This window comes from Gouania willdenowi, chromosome 8, assembly GCF_900634775.1.
Source record: "Gouania willdenowi chromosome 8, fGouWil2.1, whole genome shotgun sequence".
Lineage (NCBI taxonomy): Eukaryota > Metazoa > Chordata > Actinopteri > Blenniiformes > Gobiesocidae > Gouania > Gouania willdenowi.
In genome coordinates, this window is record NC_041051.1 from 27,977,841 (window position 1) to 28,005,840 (window position 28,000).

At 39.1% G+C, this 28,000-nt stretch overlaps 2 protein-coding genes and 2 non-coding genes across 5 annotated transcripts; all 4 read right to left on the minus strand.

The window, feature by feature from the left end:
- Positions 1–5,428: 5,428 nt before the first annotated feature.
- On the minus strand, positions 5,429–10,435 carry rpsa (ribosomal protein SA). 2 transcript variants are annotated; one of them, XM_028456037.1, is made up of 8 exons: positions 10,349–10,435; positions 8,539–8,710; positions 7,928–8,046; positions 7,451–7,696; positions 6,457–6,585; positions 6,219–6,378; positions 5,651–5,701; positions 5,429–5,571 (listed from the first exon to the last, which is right to left on the minus strand). In XM_028456037.1, the coding sequence occupies exons 2-8, from the start codon at positions 8,669–8,671 to the stop codon at positions 5,477–5,479; spliced, it is 933 nt and encodes a 310-aa protein (XP_028311838.1). In that variant the 5' UTR covers positions 8,672–8,710; positions 10,349–10,435; the 3' UTR covers positions 5,429–5,476. The 2 variants fall into 2 exon arrangements, with proteins under 2 accessions (XP_028311838.1, XP_028311837.1); XM_028456036.1 differs by having other exon boundaries at positions 5,636–5,701.
- LOC114469080 (small nucleolar RNA SNORA71) lies at positions 5,924–6,053 on the minus strand. Its single transcript, XR_003674708.1, has one exon. It is a non-coding gene; the product is annotated as a small nucleolar RNA SNORA71 (small nucleolar RNA).
- Positions 8,952–9,081, minus strand: LOC114469082 (small nucleolar RNA SNORA71). Its single transcript, XR_003674710.1, has one exon. It is a non-coding gene; the product is annotated as a small nucleolar RNA SNORA71 (small nucleolar RNA).
- A 5,392-nt stretch (positions 10,436–15,827) lies between the features above and the next one.
- LOC114468236 (mitochondrial glycine transporter B-like) lies at positions 15,828–26,621 on the minus strand. The gene is made up of 7 exons (XM_028455017.1): positions 25,595–26,621; positions 24,574–24,698; positions 23,632–23,716; positions 21,868–22,050; positions 19,870–20,038; positions 18,426–18,586; positions 15,828–16,408 (listed from the first exon to the last, which is right to left on the minus strand). The coding sequence occupies exons 1-7, from the start codon at positions 25,607–25,609 to the stop codon at positions 16,286–16,288; spliced, it is 861 nt and encodes a 286-aa protein (XP_028310818.1). The 5' UTR covers positions 25,610–26,621; the 3' UTR covers positions 15,828–16,285.
- Between the last annotated feature and the right edge of the window lie 1,379 nt (positions 26,622–28,000).

The window sequence follows — 28,000 nt, forward strand, 5'->3', positions numbered from 1 at the left end:
TGCTTGTTTCTCTTTAGTAGCCACTGATGTTTTATCATTATTTTTTTATTCATTTTTTAATTCAGGTTCTCTCCTGCTGAGATTGCCTTTCTCAGTGAATATGTCAAGATAATGTGTCCTGTTGCAAAGGCAATTGATGTTCTTCAAGGAGAGACCAATGTGCAGATGGGTTGGCTCATTCCCACTATTACTCTTCTCAAGACTAAACTACAACACCATCGACTCTCCTCCAAGTGCTGTGTGCCGCTCATAGATGCTCTTCAATCTGGACTTCAGAAGCGCTTTGGTGAGATGCTCAAGGATCCTGAGCTCATTGCAGCTTCCATTCTGGTGCCCAAATTCAGAAGATGCTGGACCACAGATGAGTGCCTTCTACAACTCGGTGTGTATTTTTATTTGTTTTATTTTTTTGTGCATTGATCTGTTATATTTACTTAAGAGACATGTATTTGAATAGTTAATGCAAAAATTGATTAGGTGGACTAATATTGCTGTATTTGCACTGTGTTTTTGATAGGCCTTGACTACATCAAAAGCCATCTCAAAGAGCTACCTGTGACTGTCAGTGACTCCACGCCTTCTTCAGAGGAAGAGGACTTCTTTTCACCTATCAAGCAAGGGAACTTGCAAGAAAACACCAAACAGCTTGAGTCATACCTGGCCTGTCCCAATGACACCATGGAAGTCTTGAAGTCATTTCCTGCAGTCCTGAACCTTTCACTACAGCGGAACACTCCACTACCTGCTTCTGCTGCCTGCGAAAGGCTCTTCAGCACAGCAGGACTCATTTTCCGACCCAAAAGGGCACGCATCCATTCACAAAACCTTGAAAACATGCTTCTGTTGAAGCTAAATCCAAAATTTTGGTAGTTTGCTTTTCCCGTTATATATCGGGATGGTTCCATTTTCCCATTGTATAGTTTGGTCATACTATAAGCTCCAAGTTGTTTGGGGTGTTTTTGCACTTTGTTTTTCTTGCACTTTTACAGTTTGTAGTTTAAGTTATAGGAATGATGAAAATACCACATTCTGCAGGCGCTCTTAAATGATCTTACGGGTATTACTACATTGTCGGATGTGCATTAAACTTCACACAAAGTGACATTTATTTTGTTCGGTGCAGCAGTACTCTGAGTTGAGTCTGAGTAAAAGAATAAAGAATTTGAAGGTCAAAACGAGATTTTTTTTTCTTTAAGGGGGAAAATATCGATTTACTCTTTACTTTTTTACTTAATTACATCTAAGAGTATGTACTTTTTTTTACTTTTACTTAAGTAAGGCAGAGGTTACAGTACTTTTACTTTTACCAGAGTAGTTTTTTGCACAAGTATTAGTACTTTTACTTAAGTACTGAACACTAGTACTTTTGACACCTTTGGTTACCTATAGTGCCATTCGCTATCAATCAAGGATGTGGAGGCAATTGTCTTTTTAAAGTGACTGTGTAATTGTTATTTCTTGTATTTCGTTGATGTTTATTATATTGTGTCCCTCTGTCTTTTTGGACTTTGAGTCCGTGATAAAGTTGAATTGAAATTGACTATTATTATTTATTTTTTTGCAAACCAACAGGTGGCATTCCAATAAAATCATCCCTGTGCTACAACAGCCGTCATTCTCTAACTCCCTTATTAATTTCTGTCTTGAAATGAATTTTTGAAAACTCAACATGTTTGTTTAAACATACTAAGGGTTTGTGTTTAACACCAGTGCAACAGTATAACCATGTTGGTTAACAAATTCATACTTATTACAATATTCGACCATACTTACAAACAGAAATCTAACCAGATTTAGCCTTCTAACACTTTCAAATATAATGCTGTTGCTTTACTGTTTTTGCTTTTTCCCAATGGCTAAAAAGGCAAAAGGCACCAGTACGTACTTTCACATTAGTGGAATAGGGTTCAACTCCCGACAGTGTCCTTACTAAAAATGAAAACACAATAGTTATCACTCTACACATTTCACAACAAATCTAATTTGTCCCTGACGTCCCACTTTCAAACACAACCTCATTTGGCCATCCATGAAATAGCTACTGAACCTCCCATTTTTCTATAGCAATACATACTTCCTACGGGCACTGCACTAGTTCAAAAATAATAACGGAAACATAATAGAAACATTTTGCCATAGAACAGTGTTTCCCAATGTTATTGCCCCATGTACCCCTATGTTACACATTATTTATTTCTCTGCAGGCTCAACTAAACTCTTTACTGTATCTCGTCCAACATTAACATTGAATTTAGGATTTTTTATTCATATACTGTATTACCTCCGCAAAGCGCAGAGGGGTAAGGTTATGTTTTACCCTGTTTATCTGTCTGTCAGTTAGCAAGATAACTTGAAAAGTTATGAACAGATTTAGATGAAATTTTCAGGAAAATTGATAAATGGGACAAGAAACAGGTGATTAGATATACTGTATATATATATATATATATATCCCATTCATTTTCCAATCCACACTGTGGAACTTCTTGTTGTCAGGTTCTCTCATAACACGCTTTGGTGTCATCAGTTGTGTGTGTGTGTGTGTGTGTGTGCGCGCGCGGTCCAGTTTGGTGCGCGTGCGTGGGGTCCAGTTTGGTGCGCGCGCGCGTGGGGGTGTGTGGTTCAGTTTGGTGCGCGCGCGTGTGTGTGTGGGTGTGTGGTCTAGTTTGGTGCGCGTGTGTGTGTGTGGTCCAGTTTTGTGTGTGTGGGTGTGTGGTCCAGTTTGGTGCGCGTGTGTGTGGTCCAGTTTGGTGTGCGCGCATGTGTGTGTGGTCCAGTTTGGTGCGCGTGTGTGTGTGTGCGTGCGCGCGTGGTCCAGTTTGGTGCGCGCGGGGTCCAGTTTGGTGTGCACGTGGGGTCCACTTTGGTGCGCGCGCGCGTGTGTGTGTGGTACAGTTTGGTGCGCTCGCGTGGTCCAGTTTGGTGCGGGCGCGCAGGGTCCAGTTTGGTGCGCGCGCACGGTCCATTTTGGTGCGCGCACGTGGGGTCCAGTTTGGTGCGCGCGCGCGCGTGTGTGTGTGTGTGTGGTCCAGTTTGGTGCCAGTTTTGTGGGTGTGTGGTCCAGTTTGGTGCGCGCGTGCGCAGGGGGGGGTGTGGTCCAGTTTGGTGCGCGCGCGTGTGTGTGGGTGTGGTCCAGTTTGGTGTGTGGTCCAGTTTGGTGCGCGCGTGTGTGTGTTTGGGTGTGTATTCTAGTTTGGTGCGCGCGTGCGCAGGGGGGGGTGTGGTCCAGTTTGGTGCGCGCGCGTGTGTGTGGGTGTGGTCCAGTTTGGTGTGTGGTCCAGTTTGGTGCGCGCGTGTGTGTGTTTGGGTGTGTATTCTAGTTTGGTGCGCGCGTGCGCGTGGGGTCCAGTTTGGTGCGCGCGTGCACGTGGGGTCCAGTTTGGTGCGCGCGCGCGTGGGGTCCAGTTTGGTGCGCGCGTGTGTGGGGTCCGGTTTGGTGCGCACGTGTGTGTGTGGGTGTGTGGTCCAGTTTGGTGCGCGCGCGTGTGTGTGTGTGGGTGTGGTCCAATTTGGTGTGTGTGGGTGTGTGGTCCAGTTTGGTGTGCGCGCTCGTGTGGGGTCCGGTTTGGTGCGCGCGCGTGTGTGTGTGGTCCAGTTTTGTGCGCGCGTGGGTGTGTGGTTCAGTTTGGTGCGCGCGCTTGGGGTCCAGTTTGGTGCGCGCGTGGGGGTGTGTGGTCCAGTTTGGTGCGCGCGAGTGTGTGTGGGTGTGGTCTAATTTGGTGTGTGTGGTCCAGTTTGGTGTTCGCGCGCGTGTGGGGTCCGGTTTGGTGCGCGCGCGTGTGTGTGTGGGTGTGTGGTCCAGTTTGGTGCACGCGGGGGTGTGTGGTCCAGTTTGGTGCGCACGTGGGTGTGTGGTCCAGTTTGGTGCGTGTGTGTGTGTGTGTGTGCGCGCGCGGTCCAGTTTGGTGCGCGTGCGTGGGGTCCAGTTTGGTGCGCGCGCGTGGGGGTGTGTGGTTCAGTTTGGTGCGCGCGTGTGTGTGTGGGTGTGTGGTCTAGTTTGGTGCGCGTGTGTGTGTGTGGTCCAGTTTTGTGTGTGTGGGTGTGTGGTCCAGTTTGGTGCGCGTGTGTGTGGTCCAGTTTGGTGCGCGCGTGTGTGTGTGGGTGTGTGGTCTAGTTTGGTGCGCGTGTGTGTGTGTGGTCCAGTTTTGTGTGTGTGGGTGTGTGGTCCAGTTTGGTGCGCGTGTGTGTGGTCCAGTTTGGTGTGCGCGCATGTGTGTGTGGTCCAGTTTGGTGCGCGTGTGTGTGTGTGCGTGCGCGCGTGGTCCAGTTTGGTGCGCGCGGGGTCCAGTTTGGTGTGCACGTGGGGTCCACTTTGGTGCGTGTGTGTGTGTGTGTGTGCGCGCGCGGTCCAGTTTGGTGCGCGTGCGTGGGCCAGTTTGGTGCGCGCGCGTGGGGTTGAGTTTTTAGTGTGTGTGTGGGTGTGTGGTCCAGTTTGGTGCGCACGTGCGTGGGTTCCAGTTTGGTGCGCACGGCGTGGGGTCCAGTTTGGTGCGCGTGCGTGTGTGGGGTCCGGTTTGATGCGCGCGTGTGTGTGTGTGGTCCAGTTTGTTGCGCGCGTGTGTGTGTGGTCCAGTTTAGCGCGCGCGCGCGTGTGTTTGGTCTAGTTTGGTGCAAGCGTGTGCTTAATGAAACAACATATCACGTGAGTCTGAAAGGTTGAAAATAATTAAGTTTTATATTTACGCCTGAATGAGTGTTTGTGCTAATGTTAGTAAATGAACATTGAGGGAAATGAGCCATTTGTACCTCCAACTGATTACTGTACGCAGCACATAAACAACTCTTCACACGTTTAATTGTATTAGAAGTGCAAACAGGAAAAGGTTAACTTATGAATGGTAGTTGTAGTAGTAGGGTGAAAAGATTGACGATACTGGGCTCATGATAATGATATCGGAGAAGATTTTTGGAATCAATCATTAAGTCTGATCTGGTTTAATTATAGGAAATCAGAGATATCAAACGTTACATAACTCATGATCAGATTTAATTTAAATTAGATTTTGTGGTTTTTTGTAAAGTTAAAACAAAATGTTTTATTTATCAATAAATTTAAATTAGGAAATATTGCATACAATCACACAAATAGTGACCCACATTCACAACCACATGGCATAAAATATCAGCCCGAGCCCAGCAGTTTTTTTAAATGTTTAATGTAATACTGAAGCAGATTATAGTTTAGATTGATTACATTTAGTTTGTGTTTCTAAAGAACCGTTTTACTTTTTAAGTCGGGAAATGTTTATTAATTGTGATACCAGAAATGATTAGCATATAATACAGTATGTTTTTCTATATCATCCATCACTAATCTGGGAGCATTTCACTTTTCAGTTTCACATTTTTACCACCTTAACAGGCTCCGCCTCAGCAGAGCTCATCATGAAAGTGGCAAGAATACATATAGGCAAACAAAGTCAATGAATCCGTTTGAGTGTAAAAAACACTTATTTTATTGATGCAACAGGCAGATTTAAGACCAGTCTGAAGTGGCGCCACCCCATTCTGATGCCTGAGCGGTGGGAGCAGCGGACCAATCCTCAGTGGCCTGCTGGGCGCTCCAATCCTCTGCAGAAACAGAACAGTCAGTGATCAGTAGAAAAGGTTCAACAAACAGGCTTTAAAGACTCACCAGTGAAAACTTCACCTGTTTTCACTGCAGCAGGAGCAGCAGCGGCTGCAGCAGCAGCTGTAGTGGCTGCAACACAAATTTAACTTAGTACACTGTTAAAATACACAATTTCATTTTTAGATACATCACTTTGGCCTTTGCTTTAAGTTATATTTTGCTGGGTACTGAATTATAGCTCCACCTTTAAATGAATATATGAAGCTGCAAATTAACATTAATTTGATTACAAGGTGTAAAACTATTAACCATTTTAAGGACATACTGTTACTATGTGGCGTTGTGGATAAATGTATGCGAGCACCAGGGTTTAACAGGAAGTGATGTCCTGCAAACACAGGGAAAGGTTCGCAGTTTCCTTTTCCTGTAGTAAAATAATGACCAGGCGATGAGGACGCCATGATCACCTTTCGATACAGGGGGACAAAAGTAGGACTAGCAACAGAATCTGTGCAGAATAAAATGCCAGAAAAATGTAAAATTATTTACCATCTTATAAGCGTAAATGATATAATCGTGTATTTGCATTATTTTGGACATGTTAGATTGTTATCTATTGGATGTGTTGTAATACTTGTTTTCTGACCTGCAGGGAACTGCTGGATGGGCACTGATGGCACAGCGACACCCTCAGACCAATCAGCCACCTCGGGCTGAGTGAACTCTGCGGCCGGGGCGGTCCACTCTCCCTGGTACTCCTCCTTTCCACTTGCCTTCTCTGCTGCAGCCTGTTCCTCCTTCTCGATCTGTGGAAAAGAAACAGATTTATTCAGTTTGCACTCCAACCACTTCATCACCTGAACTCATCTCAGCTCTGCTCTCACCTCCTCTGGATCTCTGTAGAAGTACAAATCAGGCATGACCTCCCATGGGTGCTCCCTAGAGATGGTTCCCCTCATCCTCAGGACTTCCCTGGCCAGCATCCACCACATCAGACCCACAGAGTGGTGACCCTGGAACAAACGAAGAAACTCAGACAGTTAGTTTTAATTAGAAGTGAAAGTAAATAATTAAGGATCTTCACATTTCAGTTCTAGACATTAGCTGACTGCTTTAGACCACAGACAGGGGTGCTCAAGTCTGGTCCTGGAGAGCTCTTGTCCCGCAGGTTGCCAACGTCTCCATCCCTTTATCTAATGATTGTGTTTTTATTTAACTTTAAATCAGCTGTAATGATGGGAAACATCTTTAAACAGAGGACAGCAGCTCTCCGGGACCAAACACTCATGCTGTAAGCTAGTCCAGGTTGAAGACCTGAAACATATCCTGGTTTAAATTTAAGTTTGTTTGATTTTAAATGCTCTGAAAAAGCAGGTCTTTCATAGTTTTTGAATGTCAATTACTATAGAAGCTTTAATAAAAGTACAGAAACCTTTAAACATCCTGAACAGAACCGTATAAATGTTTACTGAGGTTTTTTTTAATTATAAAAACATTTACAAAGGATTCACATCCAGCCATTCATATGCCAAAGATAGTTTAGACTGAGAACTAAGGGAGATCAGGCCTTCTCTGTAGTTGCTCCTAGACTTTGGAAGAGTCTACCCCTCCTTATCAGGACCATTTTTACAGTTGTTACTTTTAAAAACTTATTTATATGCTTTTAAACCAGACTGAGAACTGGCATTATTGGTTTTGTGTTTTTTTATTATTTTATCTCACTTTCTTTCACTTGTGTAAACTTTTATAACCTATGTACAGCTTTGTGGTCAACGTCTGTCATTTTTTAAGTGTTTTATAGAGATGATTGACTTAAATAGCACTTTTTGCTTGTTGAACACTTCAAGATCTTGTATTAGAGGTGAACTTTAATCTCACCTTGTTGTTGCAGGGGATGGAGATGTCCACGTATCTCAGTGGGGAATCTGTGTTGCAAAGGGCGATGGTGGGGATGTTCACATAGGAAGCCTCAGTCAGTGGCTGATGGTCAGCACGAGGGTCGGTCACAATCAGGAGGCGGGGCTCCCTGAAGGCAGCCTGGATCTGATTGGTGAATGTACCAGGAGTGAAACGACCATGGAAGGTGGTGGCTCCAGTAGATGAGGCGAACTTCAACACAGCTCTCTGAAGAGGAACAAACAGTGGAATGAGAAACTCTGCTAATACTTTGAATCAAATATGAATGAACTGTGGCTCAGGTCACTATCAAACCCCAGTCATGGGACACGCGTCCTCATGGTGTTAGCGAAAACCCGGCCTGATTACTCTCGCACACTTCCGACACCAGGACACCAACAGTGGTGCTCGGTTTTAATAGTGTGCACAGACATTAGGTAACTGTTTTTAGTGCTCTACCTGGCCAGTGTTCCTGGAGGAAATGACGCACACGTCGGCCGGGTTCTCAATGGCAACGATTGCTCTGGCTGCCAGCAGCAGCTTCTCCCACGTCTTCTTCAGATTAATGATGTACACACCTGAAGGAGAGCAGGCATTTAAATTTATATTTTGATTTAAAAACATCAGAACATCTGTCCATTTCTTTTTTGTTTGTGATTTTAAACATGTTAAAGACTTTTCACATTTTCATATGTGTGATTTCAATTATTTATTCCCCAGTGAAAGCAGCTTAACTGATTTTACTCTACCTGAGCTTTTTGTTTTGTTTTAACATGTGTGCAGACGTCAATAACTGTCTGTAGCATTTTGCATTGGCAAATTTAAGCCAGAATTTTTTTTCTTCTGGTCAGACTTTATTCTAATTAAAATTATCAAGATGTTTAAATGGTTTAGATTTGCATTTAGAGCTTTAACACTTATTAAACAATTGTCAAAGTCTAATCTTTTTGGATTTGTTTTTTTAATTAAGCTATAATTTATATTTATGAAGATTTGTTTCATTAAAATATAAAAGTTAAAAAAAAACCCTTAAGTTTAAATGTAGCATGGAGAAAGTGCAACAATCTCACCGTCGCTTTTTCTCTTGTAAACGTACTGTTCCATCTGGAAGTCCAGGTTGGTACCTCCCAGGTGGGTTCCTGCTGCAAGGAACTTCAGCACATCCTCCTCCTTCATTTGAAGGACATCCAGACCTCCGGACATCGTGACCGCCTTTCCTGGAGTTACGAGTTATCGGAAAAGCTGCAGGAGATACAAAAACTGCCTTTAAATATATTGTTTAGTTATATTAAGTTATATTTAGTTAAAAAAAAAAAAAAAAAAAAAAAAAAAAAATATATATTGTTTAGTTAATAGTGCTTACATTAAATCCAATATGCAGTTTGTCTTCTAGCTTTATCAGAACTACCATGCACTCGTCCCAACAATGATTAATTAAAACAGTGATACTGTATGGAATTTTAGATAAAACGTTCTGGATAAATGTATGCGAGCACCAGGGTTCAACAGGAAGTGATGTCCAGCAAACACAGGGAAAGGCTCACAGTTTGTTTTTCCTGTAGTAAAATAATGACCAGGCGACGAGGACGCCATGATCACCTTTCGATACAGGGGGAAAAAAGACTAGCAACAGAATCGGTGCAGAATAAAAATGTAGAGTGAAACCACAATTTATGTTCTACTTACATTTTCTTTAATTATTTAGATCTGACCAAACCACACAAAACGTACATTAAAAAAATGTTACCATTCATTTTGAAATACTGGACTAATTACAATCAAAATAATACTTATGTGCTCAAATTTAAAACTTGAAACATTGATTTAAGACATTTTAATGACAATTAGCCTTATTTTTAGATTCATTAATGTATTGCCCGTCATGGAGTCCTGGATGAGATTGCGTACATAGTGGTGATGGCATTTTACTTTTAAAAAGTATTAAAAGAAAACATCTTACATTATACCTTAATTTGTCCACAGGCTGTAGATGTAAATTAACTTTGAAGCTGTCCACTGAATTAATATATTTATATCTTTTTTTTTTAAATTTAACTTCTCAACTAGTAGTTACAATTTTTTTTGCCAGTATTAACATGGCCTGGAATTTAAAATTGATTGAAATTAGTCCAAAATCAGAATTAATCTTGCATTTAATTTTTTTTCAATACATTACTGATTCTGTCACTTTGTTACCTCAATAACACTAATAAAGTTTTGTAACTTTTGGCCAATTACGATCATTTGTTTCAGATCTAATGTGTATTTAAACTTGGGTCGAGTGGGTCACAATAACGTCAGAGTTGAGGGTTCGAATCCCACTCTGTCCAAGTCATTGTTGAGTCCTTGGGCAAGGCACTTTATCCACATTTCCTCATATGAATGGGTTTTAATTGTGGATGAATGTTGGTGGCGGTAAGAGGGATCGTAGGCGAGAAATGGCAATTATGTTTTAGTCTGTATGCCCCAGGGAAGCTGTGGCTATATTGTAGCTTACCACCACTAATATAACTGAAGTGAGTGAAGGTTTTAGTACGCGCTTTGAGGCTCCTTCTAATCTTAAATATTATTACGGAAACTCCAAGGAAGACAAAAATATAGAAAAAAAACATGAACATTAATTCGCATCTGTTTAAATTACGACCAGGATAAAGGTAACTTTCTAATTTGAAGGTTTAGGCAGGCTGTGCAGCACGACGAGCGCGTGTCAGCTGCTAACACGTTAGCACACAAGCTAACTGTGGATTTTTAACCAATTAGACGCGAATTACGCAGTACTTTAAATGTTAATATTCTGAATTGTGCCCTTATGTATCATTTGGTGCCAAATGTACTTGTTAAATCGCGTTTATTTAGAAATATATCGTGTATTTCACTCACCACGAAACAACGCCGTATGGAAGTCTGACCACACGGTGAAAAGAGGACGCTGGGAGGAAATGACGTTATATTTATACCAAAATTCCCAGACTTCTGATTGGCTGTAAAGTTTAATGTAATTACACATTTTGACCGCTAGGTAGAAACACAGCTCAACAACATAAAGGAAAATGTTTAACAAAGTTTACATTTTGATTTTTGAGATTCATACCTTACATTCATTTAATCATTTATTTATTTAATTAACTATTTGTTTTTTTTTATTTGTTTGTTGATGTATTTATCCAGATAAGTCACATTTCCTCACATCTGTAAAAGTAAAAAGAGCTACAACAATGTTTCAAAAGCATTATTCATTATTACTTTCTAATTTTCCATTTACCTTTAAATTCCCCAAAAAGCATACATTATTTTTGAATAAAATCCAAAATCCAAAACCGAACAAGTTAACATGTTGCTAATTTCTGAAATCTACTACAAACTTAAAATTCCAACAAAGTGCAAATTAAAATCAATCACTACATTGTTAAGTAAATATCACAAAATGAAACAAATACATAATTATTCACACTTATTTTTAGAGTGTGAGGAGATGGTTTTATTCAAAATAAGAGTAGGAATTAAAAGTAAGATCAGGAAAATTAACCCGTATGACACTGAAAAGGGGTTTGAGACTTGCTTTGGGTCCCGATCTACAAGTAGAGAACCGGTAACACTTTACTTGAAGTTTTATACATAATGGTGACATTACGCTGTCAATATCTGTCATTAGTATGAATAGGGTGTCATCAAAGCTGTCATTAAGTGTTGTTCGTTAAACGACACATTTTGAGCTATGTTGGCATTTTTTAGGTTGGGTGAAAGGATCTAGTGGGGGTTAGGGCTAGGGTTAGGGTTAGGGTAACGAACAACACCTTATTCATGCTAATGACAGCGTAATGTCAGACTTGTGCTTTTATGGGTATTTGTACTGTTTTGAGTATATTTATAAATCAGTAAGTTTACTTGTATTTAAGTCCATTTTTTAAAAAGTAAAGTAATTCATTATTTTTCTACACCCAGCCATTACTGAGTAAATGATTATTTTATTTTTTTTCCATTTCATGGTCCCACATGGGCACATTGAACACATAATCCATATATTCTTAGTCGTGACATTTCTGATCAATGCCTAGTCACTTTCCTCAGTTCAGGTTGGGTTTTCTACCTATTATGTTGTTATCCATATGACACATTTGGCATGGCAATGTTTTAGAGTTCATAAATGTAGCTAGTAGGGATGTCCCAGTACAACTTTTTCACTTCCGATCCGACACCGATGTTGCAGCCTTGAGTATTGGCCGATACGATATGAATCCGATATGATAACAGCACGAATCATACATACTTTTATTACTTATTTTGTAGTGTGGAATGTTTGAAAAGTATTGATCAAGTGATGTCACTCCAACAGAGAACAATAGTCAGCAACAGTAGGGATGAGAAAAACTGACCCATTTATTATTAACCATCTGGTTACATACATTATAACCTTCAACATAATATCTACAGGATTCTACAATTGAATTAACTAAAAAAAAATTACATTATTATATTGGTTATGATATCGGAGATTTTAGACACAGTCCAATAAAATCCGATATTCGTTTTCTTGCTGATATCGGACCGATATCCGATATGAATATCGAATCAGGACACCCCTAGTAGCCAGCTATACTTAGAGCCTGATGAAAATTATTTAAATTTTTAATTGAATTCATTGGTGTTATTAATTAATTAATTTTTTAAAAATAATTGTACATTTTGACAAACCTTTTATTTTATACAGATGCTTTTGTGGGAAAATAAACTAAGTTCCAATTGTGCAAGATTTGGTCTCTTTCTTATAAAGTTTATACATGAGATGTTTACTGTATGCAAGGGAACGGTGTCAAGATTTATTACCAAAAATAAACGTGAGGGGTGAAATGATCAACTTTTACTTTGAGTACTATTTAATTGAGCTACTTTGTACTTGTACTTGAGCACAATTTCAATCACATACTAGTACTTCTACTTGAGTATGATACATCAGTACTCTTTACATATCTGGTGAAAAACAACTGGAATAGAATCCAGTTCCACGACTGGCCAGCAGGGGTCAGTGTTTCCTAATGCAGCAGGTGGGGAGGGTTTCCCATATTAAGACAATGGAGATGGAAAGACCATATTAAGACAATGCTGAGACTCCTCGGTGAAGGACTGACCTTTGTCAGTCTCATGTTTGTCCGAGATAAAGCGTTCCAGGGGAAAGTTTCCACAATATGTACACAGTGACACAGCATGTTGAGAAATTATTTAATTAAGACCATATTCTAATGTAAAAGTGGGATTATTTAGACTCTTTAAATCCAGGCTGATTACTCAGTCTTCTAAAGCTGGTGTTTATATGAGACTATAGTCTGCACAGAGCTGTGAAGGAGCTGTTGCTGGTTAAGTAGGTCGATTTGGTCAAACATCAAGGACGTTTTAAGGGTCAATGGCCAAAATGGGTTGATGTGATCTGGACTAGAATGTTAATGTTCTGGGAAATGTGTGATAAACAAGAATATGTGGAGTTCAGTCTAAAAACAGATTCACTGATGTGACACAAAAACTCTTATCTCCATATTTCTTCGTAAAATGGCGATATACGATATGAATCTTGATATTTTTAACTCAATAAAGTCTGACCAGCAAAGACAATTCTGCGTTAAATTTGCTGATGCAAAATGCCACACACACAGGCACATTTATTAACACACAATTTGACCCACTTTTGCCCTTTTCTCCTCTAAGGGACAGCACGTGTGAGTGAGTTCTGTAGTGTGGCTTTTTTAGGGGAAGGTCTGGGTAAGGACGCACTCAGAAATTCATCTAACTGTGCTTTTAATGCTGTTCGAAGAAGTAGCGAAAGCAGCGGCTCCTAAAATAAAGTATTTTAATACAAAAGAAGCTATACAATAAAAATGGGCAATATTGTAATTTTCTATATATCCAAAATAGAAAATTATAAATCTTGAATCTTGATATATTGCCCAGGCCTACTCCTTAATTCACAATAACATTATAATGTGTAAATATGTGTACATCACACTTGACTTTAAGAATCGCTCTAAAGTGACAGGAAAACAGCAGAAAACACTTCTTAGTGTTGTTCAAACTATTGGTAAAGCCATGACATCGTCTCCTGCTAAACATGGTAAACGTGGTTATTACAATGTGAATGTCTCCTAAATATGTTACTGACTTATTGCCTCTTGGTTGTTTACTGCATTTTGCTGCTAAAAATCATACGAACACGTCCGATTTAGGTTATTAAAAACAACCAGCGACTGTATATAACAGAAAAGGTTATTCCTGTTAATTACGCTTCTAAACCAATATACCAGCAAGTTATTTCATTCCTATATCTTACATTTATTTTCATTCATGTCAGGGTTATAGAAAGGTACATTTTAGTCTCCTCAGATGAGGTCGAAGCCCGAGTGCAGCGTTTTTCAACCTTGGGGTTGTGACCCCATGTTGGGTCGCCTGACATGTGTATTAATTAATTAAAAAAAACTCACTCACTCATTAAAAAAAGAAAGAAAAAAAAATACATTTTTAAACATTCTTTTTAAAATTACAACACAACTCACTTTCTTAAACAACTATTTTAAATCACTTTCTCATATATAAATGAACTCAAATCAGAATCAGAAATACCTTATCTATCCCAGGGGGAAATTACCTGTGTTTCAGAGGCTTGAGAAATAATACAATAAAAAAGAATAAACATGAAAGAAAGAAAGAAAGAAAGAAAGAAAGAAAGAAAGAAAGAAAGAAAGAAAGAAAGAAAATGTACATAATGAAGTAAAATACTGTTAATTGAATAAGGATTAAATACAAGTACACATAACAGTAGAAAAAAACAAGATAAAATAATAATAATACAAATATAATACAGATATATACAAGAAAAAAAATGTAGTATGAAAATATCTGAGCTACCGCATCTTGAAACCTAGCTACTCTACATCTGTAACACAGTATAACAAGCACATATATATATATATATATATATATATATATATATATATATATATATATATATATATATATATGTGCTTGTTTTTGGATTACTTTTGCAACAACACATCATCAGTCGGGTAAAACTAACTTGTCTCACGACGGTCTAATCCCAGCTCACGTTCCCTATTAGGTAGAAAATTATTTTTTTTATATATATATATATATATATATATGTTAAAAAAAAAAAAAAAAAAAAAAAACCTAATTCTAAAAGAAGAAAAAAATGTATTCACCAGAAATGTGATATCAAAATGAGGTAATGATCCAAAAAAATGTTGGAAACCACTGCTCTAGTGGCTCAGGTACTGTATGTTTGTGCAATTGCATATGTCCGCCTATAGCCAGAAATGTGTGTGTGTATATCTGCACTAAAGATTCTGTAAGGCCAATGTTTGTATCCAGAATAAAACAAAAACAGTCCAAAAGGCTCTTTCTAAATAAATAAACAAAATAAAATCCATTCAATCAATCAGGTTTATTTATTGTTTACCTTTCACCATTCAGAGTCTACTACAGTTTTATCTCTGACAGCAGTGATAAGCATGTTCTCAACCTTTTACACCTTACCAATATAATGACTCTCTCTTACACCCACATTATTCAAACCCAGTTCAGACTGTTACATAAGTCTGAACTCTGGGTTAGTTAGTGTGCAATAAAAGCTGCTCTCAGATCAGGATAAATACAGTTTTATCTCCATGTGAGGCGTGGTTCAGTTATTTCTGGAGTTCAGTGTGAGGTGACTTCTGTCACGTTGACCGCTGATAGTTCCTCTGACCCACCAAACTCCTTCCTTGTCTCCGTCTGCTCCGGCTCAGAAACAAAACCTTCAAATTACTGTAAAAATGGTTTAGATTCTTTTTTCTTTTTAAATGATTGAGATTGTTTTGAAAATCCCAAAAATAGGTGGAAATTTCTTTAAAAAAAAAACAATAAAGTACAAACTTTTTATTTAAGATGACCCAACATGGATTGAAATACTTTCAACCAACTGGAAATAAACACATAATATTAAATAAAATGATAATACTGAATAAATACATTTAAAAATTAAAATTAAATGAATTATAAATAAATAAAATACTAATAGTAAATAAAAAATATTATTTAAAACGACCCAACATGAAATTAAATCATTTCAACCAACTGAAAATAAACAAATAATGTTAAATGATAATATATAAATGAATAAAAACTAAAGAAAGTTTTGACACCAAAACATTTGCAAAACTTTTTTAAAATGCAAATTTAATCCATTTAAAACATAAAAAAATAAAACTAAAAAAAAACATTTTTTAGGTAACTGAAAAAATACATTTTTAAATAATAAAAATTTAAAATAAAATACCTAAAAACCCTTTATATACATACACACACACAAACAAACTCAAATAAGACAAAAAAATTTATTATTTCTTTTTTAGACATAAAGGTGCAGGCGTGCGTGCAGCTCATTACAAGAGATTAGAGAAACATTAGCAACATCTATAAAAAACATTATAAAATAGTTCATATACAGTATCTTCACATTTGGACACATGCATGTAGTGCTAAGAGTTATTCAGGCCCATGTTAGCCATAGTTAAAACATAAACTCTGCAGAGACACAGTCACAGTGTCTGTGCAGGCCAAAGTGCAGCAGTTACACAATCCTGGGCTGTGGATCATTCCCAAAGCTGAAGAAGCGCAGCATCATTCCCCAAAACGCTTCCTCCTCACACTCCTTGTCTGCAGCGTCAGCAGAATTCCAACATTGGTCACATGACTTTCTTTGTCAGAGCTCAGTAACTCAGGGAAACGCGTCCCATCTCCATTTCCTTTCTGTCCCCAGCTTCCCGTCCTACTTCAGGATCGCAGGCCGAAGCCAGCCATCATCTGCTCATACACGGTCCACGCCATGGCCACCATCATGGTTCTCCTGAGGGCGCGGGGAACGGCTCCTCTGAGGAAGCCCTGGGGCCCGTAGTGCTGAGGATAGATAGGGGATAGTTCACCTTTAGAGGTTCATTCGTTCATTCATTTATCATCCAAATGTGTTTCATCTATTCACACACATTAAGAGGCTGAACTCAGTCCAAAGGTCATGGATTTGTTTTAGTTTTAAACTTTATACCACCTTCCCGACAACGTCGAATAATAATAATAATAATAATAATAACAATAAAATATATAATATAAATAAGTAAAAATCCATCCATCCATTCATTTTCAGATCCGCTTGTTCCTGGTTTTCAGGGTTGTGGGGGTCTGCCAGTGCCTGTCTCTGGCTAACACTGGGCGCTAGGAGGGGGATAAATGAAAATATATAATAATAATAATAAGAAGAAGAAGAAGAAGAAGAAGAAGAAGAAGAAGAAGAAGAAGAAGAAGAAGAAGAAGAAGAAGAAGAAGAAGAAGAAGAAGAAGAAGAAGAAGAAGCGAAGAAGAGAAGAAGAAGAAGAAGAAGAGAAGAAGAAGAAGAAGAAGAAGAAGAAGAAGACGAAGAAGAAAGAAGAAGAAGAAGAAGAAGAAGAAGAAGAAGAAGAAGAAGAAGAAGTAAGGAGAAGAAGAGAAAAGAAGAAGGAAGAAGAAGAAGAGAGAACGAAGAAGAAGAAGAAGAAGAAGAAGAAGAAGAAGCAGAAGAGAAGAAGAAGAAGAGAAGAAGAAGAAGAAGGAAGCGAAGAAGCAGAAGAAGAAGACGAGAAGAAGAAGAGAAGCAAGAAGAAGAAGAAGAAGAAGAAGAAGACGGAAGAAGAAGAAGACGAAGAAGAAGAAGAAGAAAGCATTATTCATTCTTTCTTATGGGCACAGACTCCAATTAAGTTTCTCCAAGGACTAAATCAATTTTAGAGTGAAACTAAAATGTAATTTGCTGTCAGATTAAAAAGAGTATCCAGGAGTGTTTCAGTGCTATTATCATAAGTAAAATCACTGACACTGTGTCTCAAAGGTCTACAGTGTGGAGTCCATGATCTATAATCGCTGATACAGACTGAACATAGCGAGGCTGCAGGATTTATTAGCGGCACAGTTTGGATAAAAGGTGGAAAGTCATTCAAATCGACCTGTTAACACACTTTACGTAGCATGAAGTATTTATAGGTGTAATCATTAACAGAGCTGCACAGGTCAAAGAGCGCAAAGCATAACTTCCTCTACAGGAGGGGTCGTCAACTAACTCTGCCTAAGGGCCAGAATCCATTCAGAGCCTGTGGACTGAATTAAATGGTCACGTTTACATGGGAGCTTTAGTTCCCCTTTAATTCAGAATAAAAGTTAAATCCTCCATAAACTCACCATGTAAACAATTCATTCCGAATGAAAATGTAATTCAGAATTAAACTTAAATCTGAATCAGGTGGCTGGTTTATTCCAATTTCAATTGCGAATTAAATAAGTCCTCAATCTTGTAAACATTTAATTCTGCTTTAAGTTAATTCCGGTCGTTCTGCACATGCTCGACTTGTCGAGATGACGCGCTGGTGACAACAAAATCCAAGATGGCCGCCTGGACTCGAGCCGAGACTATTTATTTAATAAGAACCTTAAAAGATATGGATATAATTAAAAGAATGGATGGATAGAATCAGAAATATGCAGACATTCACACACACACACACACATCGGCAAACGAAACAGGCTTCATCGGGACATGAAGCCCCAGAGCGTCACTAGTGATGCGCGGATCATTAAAAAGTTCATTTTTCACTCCACATCCTGTATAGCAGAGATAGAACAGCTGTTGCATTAACTGCTGGCTTTGAATAATCAAACGACGAACCGTGTGTTTTTGTCGAGCTGCTGCTTCAAAAGTACAATCAAAATAAAAGCGAAAACAGTTCTTATTATGTGCTCTTCTATGTTGTAGCCGAGAAGAAAATGTTTTTGTGTGTTTTATCCCGATAGACGTGATACGTCACATTCACTCCCTGTCCAGAACCCCCTCACAACCCCCAGACCTAAAGCTGAAATGAATGTAGACCACTGAGAGGAGAGAGATGATTACCATGTAGATGTATTTCACCGCTTCCAGCGTCTTCATCTGTTTGTTGACCTGGACGTGAGTTTTGATGACATCAGCGGGCTGAGTCAGCAGTGAGGCCATAACACCAGCCACGATCCCACAGCCGAAGTTAGCCAGCGGCGCCGAGGAGGACGAGGTGATCTCTGACAGACACGAAGAGGAGAGGGTTTCATTCAGAGAGAGGGAGCTCAGTGTGTGTGCATGGGCGTCAGACTGGTGGTGGTGGGGGGGGGTAAAGGGTACTGAGGGCCCAGGGCTCTCCAGGAGTCAGTTTTATATATGTACAAAAATAATCCGTGTATTAAACATGTTTAGATTATTTACACTGGAATAAAAAGGGTCCTGTGTGAAAACAAGCTGGTTGTTAAGCACAGTTCTGCACTCACTAAAAACTATTAATAATGCTGCATCAGGGCCTATAGCTAACACCCCGTTTAAAACTGTGCAAATGATACGACCCACGTGTGCTTCTGCTGCTGCTGTGGCAGGTATTCTGAACTGTGGATGTGACAAGGAGCGGGTGATAGACAGCAGCAGGAAACCATGTCTCGCCTCAAGAAACGAAAACCAGGCCAAATACGCAAGGAAAGAAAGGAGAGGAAGAAAAGTTGAAATGAGGGAAAGCAACTTTATATGCTGGAACATTCCTTTTGCACGTCAAATCTTAACTGGAAATAAAAAAAATTCTAAAATTGAAACTATATTTTGCTGCCACCAAGTCTTAAAGGTGCAGTCTGCAACTCTAATAAAAGTGACTTTTTGTCATATTTGCTAAAGCTGTCACTATTTAAGGACAGCTTTACATAAAACTAGTAGTTTGTGTGAAAAAAAAACAGGCTCATTGAGCCCCGCCTCCTGCTGCTCCTGCAACCTTTGGCAGATTGCCAGAATGCACCGCGACTGAGCAAAAAGAGCCAATCAGAGCCAGAATTGTGTTTGATGGGCTGTCTGACAGCTGTTGCTCACAGGTCCCGCCCCTTTCACGGGGCTGTAGTGCCGTCTTTTTTACAGTGTATGGTCTGGAGGAGTAGAAAATGAAATTGATGACTTTTCTGCTTGAAAGGTAATTACTGCTGCTTGATTTACATTATGTTTAATTTGTAATTGTTACACTAGAACTCTGTAGTGCATGTGTTGTTCATGTGTGCGCACAGCAGCCTCCGTTTGAGCTGCTGTAAGTGACACTGTGTTGCTGCTGCTGCTAGGTTGGTGTACTGTGCGCACATTGAGAGAGAAAAGCGTTGCAGTAATATGCTTTTAACAGTGCATGTTATATTACTGTGATGTTGCTGTCGGATGTCAGCTTGTTAGCTTCACTGAGGGAGGGTGGTGCTACGTGTGTGTGTGTGTGTGTGTGTGTGTGTGTGTGTGTGTGTGTGTGTGTGTGTGTGTGTGTGTGTGTGTGTGTGTGTGTGTGTGTGTGTACCTCTGGGCAGGGCGGCTTTGGCCTGGCTGTAGAACATGACATAAATGCCGGAGAACGGAACATCTCTGAAGAGCGTCGCCATGAGGCCAGAGAACAGAGCTCCAGGGCCTTCAGTACGACACACACTCCGCAGAGCTCCCACTACGCTGACGTAGCTGTACCTACCACACTGAACACACACACACACACACACACACACACACACACACACACACACACACACACACACACACACACACACACACACACACACACACACACACACACACACACACACACACACACACACACACACACACACACACACACACACAAAGATTCAGCAATGCACACAGTGGTACAAACGTCTCCCAGTGTCAGCACTGGTTTCCAGCATGTGTTACATTAAAAACTAGACTCAGACTTTTTGGAATAAGCTGATAAGTTCAGGTTTGCTTCTGAACTCAAAAAACAACAAAACTGCAAAGAATTGAAGATCACAAAATGAAATTAATCCTGCATATACAAATGAAGTGCAGTGAAATTTCCAGTGTTTATGCTACAACAGTCTCAATAAGTACAATAAGTCTCACCTGCCTGTAAGTCACATGTCTTAATGTTAAAGTGGTGGTTTGGATACTTCATGCCAGATACTATTTACAGATTCTAAACTATAGTCAGAAGCTAGAGATGGAAGCAACAAAACAGACACATTTTTTCCTCTGATGCAATAAACATATTGTCTAATTATCTAATATTCTACCACCGCTCTCTCATCTATATATATACATCTATATATCCTGGTACAGCTCACAGCCATCATTCCCGGTCATTTTTTCCATCATTTATTTATTTATTTTTCTACCAAATGTTTTCGACAAAGAACGGGCAGAGGCGAGCCCGCCTGTCCTGGCAGAACGTTTGCAGCGGGATACGCGATGGACTCCTGGCATAAGTGGAGGTTCGTGTCTCGTGTGTCTGTTCATCCTTTCCGTTGAGGACGTGGAAGACATCTACATCATTGGAATTATGATAGCAGGTATGCTGCTGATTGGAGCTGGCAGTTACTGTATCTGACCTATAGCAAAGTCCGGATGTTACTTTGGATCGTCTGTGTGGGTTGGAAAGTTGATAGCCCAGCACTCGGGATAAGGAAACCATATTGAATTTACTGCTGAGAGAAGAACTGCACAGAAATGTTTCTTTTTTTTTTTTTTTTAAATAATCAGTAAACGACTTTTGAGTAAAGTAACTAGTATTGATAACTAGTTACTATTATGTAATTAGCACAACACTGGATTCCTCTACTGCACATGTGTCAAACTCAAGGTCCGGGGGCCAAAACTGGCCCTTTAGACAAGTGATTCTCAACTGGTGGGTCGGGACCCAAAAGTGGGTCGCGGACCTGTACTGGGTGGGTCTCAAACAGCTGGTCAAAAATAAATAAATCCTTAGTCTCTCATGTTGGACTTGTCTTTTATTTTGAAAGAAACTTTTCTTTTGACAGACATGCTGTGAAATGCATGTTGCACAGGAAAACATATAGATTTAAGTTTTAAAAAAGAGAATACGTGTTTTCAATAGATGTTTTTGAAAAACGTGTGTCGCGATTAACTGGCTGTGGAAAAATGTGGGTCCCAGGGTGAGACCAGTTGAGGACCCCTGCTTTAGACCATCTAATTCAGCCCTTCTAAATACACAAATTCAATGAAACTTCTCAATATTTGGAGGATTACAATGTTTCCATGCTTTTATCACATGACTGCAGTCATTTTAATCTCAAATTGTTCATTTTCCCAAAATGCTTTCACATAATTTCCAACAAATTAAATAAAAATTGGTCAGAAAAATCAACGAGATTTAAAAGAGAAAACCCTGCAGTTAATTCTGTCACTTATTTCCTGGATATTGTTACTGTTGTCTCGTCTTTAAAGACCACCACCTTTATTTTGAAATCCTGTGACTTCCATCCCTGTTATAAGACCTGCCTCCCTGATCAGATTCTCCTTCTTCACTTACTTCAAAGCGTGTCTTGATGAGGGTGATGGGCAGCATGATGACCCCGGCTACGGTGCGTGCCCCCCCACCCAGCAGCACGGCCTGCAGGGGCCCCGGCGGGGCCCCCTCAGGGACGAAGTGCTGCTTCAGGGAGAAATAGGTGCTGAAGTAGATCCCCACGCCTGGGATGGTGCGAGCAAACGACTGCAGGGAAGATATAATTATGAATTAATAATTCATCAATTTCTTTACTGATAAAATTCTAACAATTAGAAACAAAGCTAATGTCCCCCCCACAGGAGTGCTCAATAATTTATTAAACAAAGCAGCTCCTGAAATATCCCCAACATGCAGCTTTTATTTACATAGTTTCACTCCAGCTGGTCTATCTGAACTGACCTCAATAGTTAATGTTTCTAAACCAACAACCTGTCTTTTGGATCCAATCCCAATTCTGCTATTTAAAAATGTTCTTCCACTAACCAACCCTTGATCCAAGTGACTTGTCCAATTATAGGCCAATATCTAATCTCCCTTTTATTTACAAAATTTTTGAAAAAGTCATCGCAGGTCAACAATGTGACCATCTACATAGGAACAATTTATATGAGAGCTTTCAGTCTGGCTTTAGAGCCCATCACAGCACAGAGACAGTCTTAGTAAAAGTAACCAATGATCTCCTCTTAGCTCTGGTGCTCTTAGATCTCAGTGCAGTCTTCGATACAGTGGATCATCATCTACTGCTGCAGAGACTGGAAAGTGTTTTTGGGGATTAAAGAAACAACCCTGGGTTGGTTTAAATCCTACCTATCAGACAAAACCCACTTTGTTCATGTTAATAATCTCTCCTCAGCGCACGCCAGAGTTAATCATGGAGTTCCTCAAGGTTCAGTTTTAGGACCAATACTCTTTACATTATATATGCTTCCACTAGGTAACATTATCAGAGAACATAATATAAATTTCCATTGCTATGCAGATGACACGCAGCTCTATTTGTCAAATAAATCAGATGAAACTCATCGGTTAATAAAACTCCAGGCTTGTCTTAGAGACATCACATCCTGGATGAGCCGTAACTTTCTACTTCTTAACCAGGATAAAACCAAAGTCATTTTATTTGGTCTAAAACACCTTAGAGATAAATAGTGTCTCTGGATGGCATTACTCTGTCACCCAGCACCACAGTAAAAAACTTAGGCGTTATCTTTGATACTGACTTATCTTTTAACTCTCAGGGACAGCCTTCTTCCAACTCTGTAATATCTCTAAAATCAGGAATATCTTGGCCCAGAGTGATGCTGAAAAACTAATCCATGTATTTGTTACATCTAGATTAGATTATTGTAACTCCCTACTGTCAGGATGTCCCAATAACTCACTAAAAGTCTCCAGTTAATTCAGAATGATGCAGCTAGAATATTAACAGCATATTTCTCCAGTATTGGTTTCCTGTAAAATCTAGAATAGAGTTGAACATCCTCCTGTTAACATACAATGCTCTACATGGTCAATCCCCTGTGTATCTTAAAGGCCTGTTAGTGCCCTATCGTCTGAGCAGAACAGATCAGTTCTCAGTAATTGTAATTGAATGGTAATTGGCAAAAATGCAGGTCACTGTAATCATAAATGGGTTGTAATCAAACATGGGTAATTGAAAATGTAATTGTAACTAAGAAATGTAACTGACCCCAACTCTGGCACACAAATCACTTCTACTTCATGATGTCACACGAACACATGAAGGTGAAGCTGAATGATTTAAATAAACAAGTGTTTACTGACCGGGGACATGCCTTTCCACAGTCCGAGCAGATTCTCTTTCCGCACCACACCAAGGAGCACCGACACCATCCCCACTCTGGCTGAGCTGAAACACACACACACACACACACACACACACACAGTCAGCTGCTTGTGCTCGCCAATGCACCGCCTTACAAACTAGAGCTGTTCATGAACGATCCAGGTTCAAGAGTTGAATATTTGTACTGAGTCAGGACTCATGATTCCCTAGTCCTCTGAGTAGGAGCTGCTGCTACGTACACACTGAACACTAGGGATGCACAGATACCAATACTGTAGTGCCGATACTGCAGTGGTTCTCAAACTATTTTGATTCAAGTACCCCCTTTCTCTTATTTCTGAATCCAAGTACCAAGTAGAATGAATGAGTGATGACACACATTTTAAAGAATCTCATTTTGTAAATAAGTGGAAAGAAACAGTATTTAGTTCAGTGGTTTCCAGTCTTTTTTGGATCGTGACCCCATTTTGATGTCAAGAATTTCTGGCGAACCCACACATTTTTTTCTCGAATTAATTTTTATCATATTTGAGCTCAAAAACCACAAAGTGAAAGTATAGACATACAGTTGTTTAATTTTGTGTTGTTTTAATAATAAATAATAATAATAATAATAATAATAATAATAATAATAATAATAATAATAATAATAATAATAATTTAACAATGTTAATAAATCTTTTTTAAATTTTCAGAAATTTTAGGCGACCGCATTTAAACTCCAGATGACCCTACATGGGGTCCCGACCCCAAGGTTGAAAAACCCTGAACTTTTAACTCAACAAGAATATAAAAAAATAAACAATACAGTATACCATATTTATTCAATATATCTAAAAATTCTACTTTCACAAAGATACATAACACCAAATATGAACGTGTGTGTGTGAGTGTGTGTGTGTGTGTGTTCACAGACTGACCCCGGTTGCAGGTTGCTGTTGGCCGTCTGCAGGCGAGTCTTCACCAGGTCCAGAGGTTGGAACAGCAGCGTGGAGCAGGTCCCACTGAGGGAACCACTGATGAAGGCTTTAAACACCGGGTGAGCCTGAGGACACAAAGATCATCAGTGTGTGTAACATCCAAACTACCTACTCCACCAAAAACACTGCATCTGTGTGTCCTATACACAAACTTTGTACAAATTATACAAATTTGTGTCGTTGTTTTTAAAAGTCAATGCAAAAATAAGACTCAAAGCAGAAAACTAAAGAAAAGTTGCGTAATCTGGTGCAAAACACTAAAAGACAACAATAAAAGCCCTTAAATATAGTTGAATGCACAGATTTATTAAGTAGCAAGCTCTTACTTTAGTTTATAGGTGCTAAAAAAAGTGAAAATGTACACATTTTTTAGAAATTAAAGCTATTAATGAAAAGAAATTTAAAAACACACAGAATTATAACAAAAATCTCCCCCAAAAAACAACTAAAAACTACGCAGATTCCAAATGACAAAACATTGACTAAAAATATTAACTAGACAAGAAACAGAAGGAAACAAGGTTGAAAACTCTGAACCAGTTTCATTAATAGAGTTTAGATAAATATAGAAAACATTACAGTGACACAAAAGTCACCAGAAATGTAATGTAATTTTTTTGTAGGTATAGCATTTAAACAAATAATAAATAAAATCAATAAATAATAAAACAAAGTCTGAGAAATATGAGAATAATGGACACGAATAAACCACAGAAGAGTTAAAATGACAAAAGACACAAAACTAACAAATAAGCACTAACCAATGAGACAAAAAGAGAAAAATGTTTTTTTTTTTTTTTTATGTATTAAATAAAACAAAAAGCTGTGAAACTAAAGACACTATTGTGAGCCTCTCCTCATATATATTTATTTTTTTCCAAAAAGGAGCAAAAGCTAAAAAATCAAATCAAATGAAAGCAACCCAAAGTGCAGAGAAAGTCATGGAGCTGTGCTGACTCACCAGTGACACTTCCATGATGGTGGGATGGACTGTTGGAGTTTTCTGACTGATTCTGAGGAGCTCAGCAGGTTAAATACACATGCAGGTCACATGACCTCACACACTGCCACACATTAACCAACCACAGAGCAGCATGCTTCATATTAGAACATTAGAGCGAGGCTTTGCATGTGACACAAACCTTTCACTATCTCCTTATCACAAACTAATACAAACAACCATTCTACATTTAGATTTGGGAGAAACATTTACAGAAAGGTTAGGTCAACTTTCATCCCAGCGATTTGATTGGACGGTCACATTATCAACATTCAAGTCAGTGTTGGAATAATAACACCAACCCGTGCAATAACACAGGAAACAACAAAAGGTTTGGTTTGTTTTTGTGCATTCTGCTATAAATCAGTTTTGAGTACATTTTTTTTTTTTTGCCCTTGAAGCCATTTTGTATATTTCTGTGTAATTTTTTGTTTTGAGAGTCATATATTGACTCCGAGGGGTTATATTGACTATGAGAATAATTCTGGTTCAGCAGTGTTATATATTGACTCTGAGGGGTAGTTCTCACTCAAAGGGGTTATACTGACTCTGAGGGGTTCAGCTTACACATTCACACTTTCTTTCTTTGAGAAAATGCAGTTTGTCATGTTAAAACTTGTTCCATTTCTGTACAACCATGATCAGGTGGTTCTGGGGTCGTTTTCTGAATGAGAAGTTGGTGTCTCAACCAAGCATAATCAACTATAATGTTTAACAAATACGTTTATTTTATTTTCCCCACTTAATTTGAATTGAAAGTCTTTAAAAAGTACCTTTTTTAATAAAGGAAATTTCTCTATTACATGAGAACAAACCAAATGTTCTTGTAACCATTTTCTAAACCATATGAGGCTCATAAAGGGGTCTTTATTAATACTCTGTACTATCAAAGGTCATTGGTTCCTAAATGGTTTACAAACTCTGCTTTTATGCAGTCAGATTTCACAATGTGCATTTTCCTTTCTATTAACGGACAAACTTGGTGGACTTTCCCGTCTATAAACATCAGGGATTTTCAGATCTGTGGTCATTGTGTAATGTCTGATCAATCTGTGACTCATTTCCATCTCACAAAAACACAAACAAAGCAAACACAAACAGCGCAGCTCCAAGTGCAGCAGTTTTAAAGCATCTTTATTTTGCAATAACACCATCAGTTCACAACATGGTTTCCATTCCAGAGGTGCAGATAAACAGAAAATACCTCAGAGGCAGATTTCTTCTCTCTTTCTTTACGTTTTTTGTTGATTTATTTTTGTTTAAGTGCGAAAGTCGTTCTTTTAAACCGTGACCTGTTCTTCAATCCTCTCACTTTCCAGCAGTGTGAGCCCAGAGCCGACGTCGGACGCAGCCTGCGAGCGTTTCAGATGAAGAAGCACTGAAAACCTGCGCATACGCACGCTCCAGATGTTTACAGAGCTCTGTGTGTGTGTGTGTGCGTGGCTAAAGGGATCCTGAATCAGCCTTTGATTAGTGATTAACACTCACCTCGTCTCTTTGCAAGCTGTGCCCTGAGAATAATACAGTGTGTGCAGCGAGTACAAAAACTACCACCACCACCTATTTAAACCCAAACACTGACAGACGTCACTGACGGGGAGAAGCCAACGCCTCTGCTAAGGAGAGAGCAGCTGCTTTTAAGGCATTTTGTGTGTGCGCGTGTGTGTGTGTGTTGGCAGTGTGTGTAAATTGGCGTTCAGGAAGTGGCAGAACCGTTTGCATAAAACACAAGATCGCAGTGGTTAATCAAAGAGTTGTATCGCAGCCAGGGCAGATGATTAACATGAAACTTTTCACTTTTTTATCGCAGTAAAATTTGATTATGGTGCTAAGAGCTAATGCTAACAATTTTGATAATTATTGCTTGAGTATTACAAAACGTAACTTAACATTCTATCATGATTAAATGACAATTGATGTTCACGCTTCATTAGTTTAATGTAAAAACAAAAAAACGACAAAACGTTTCACCTTTTAACCATAGTTTGATTGAGGAACTACATGCTAATGCTAATAATAGCTTTAGCAACGCAAAATTCAACTTTTCACATTACAACTAGGGCAGCCAAAAAATAGGAAACTTCTCGCTTTTTACCGTAATGAAGTTGGACTTTGTGCTAAAAGTTTTACAAATCAACACATTAGCATTACACAATTCTATTTTTCGTGGTCCGCGAACAATAAACGACACATTTGATGACGTCCTGAAACTTTCAGGCCTTATTGTGTTTAAGTTTTATAAATCAATAAGAAAGCATTACAACATATTCACAAATACGTAATAGGTTTGAGATTTGACTGACTAACTTGTCGGCACTAAAACTACGTTTAATTCAAGTATCCAAAAATGACACGACAAAATATGAT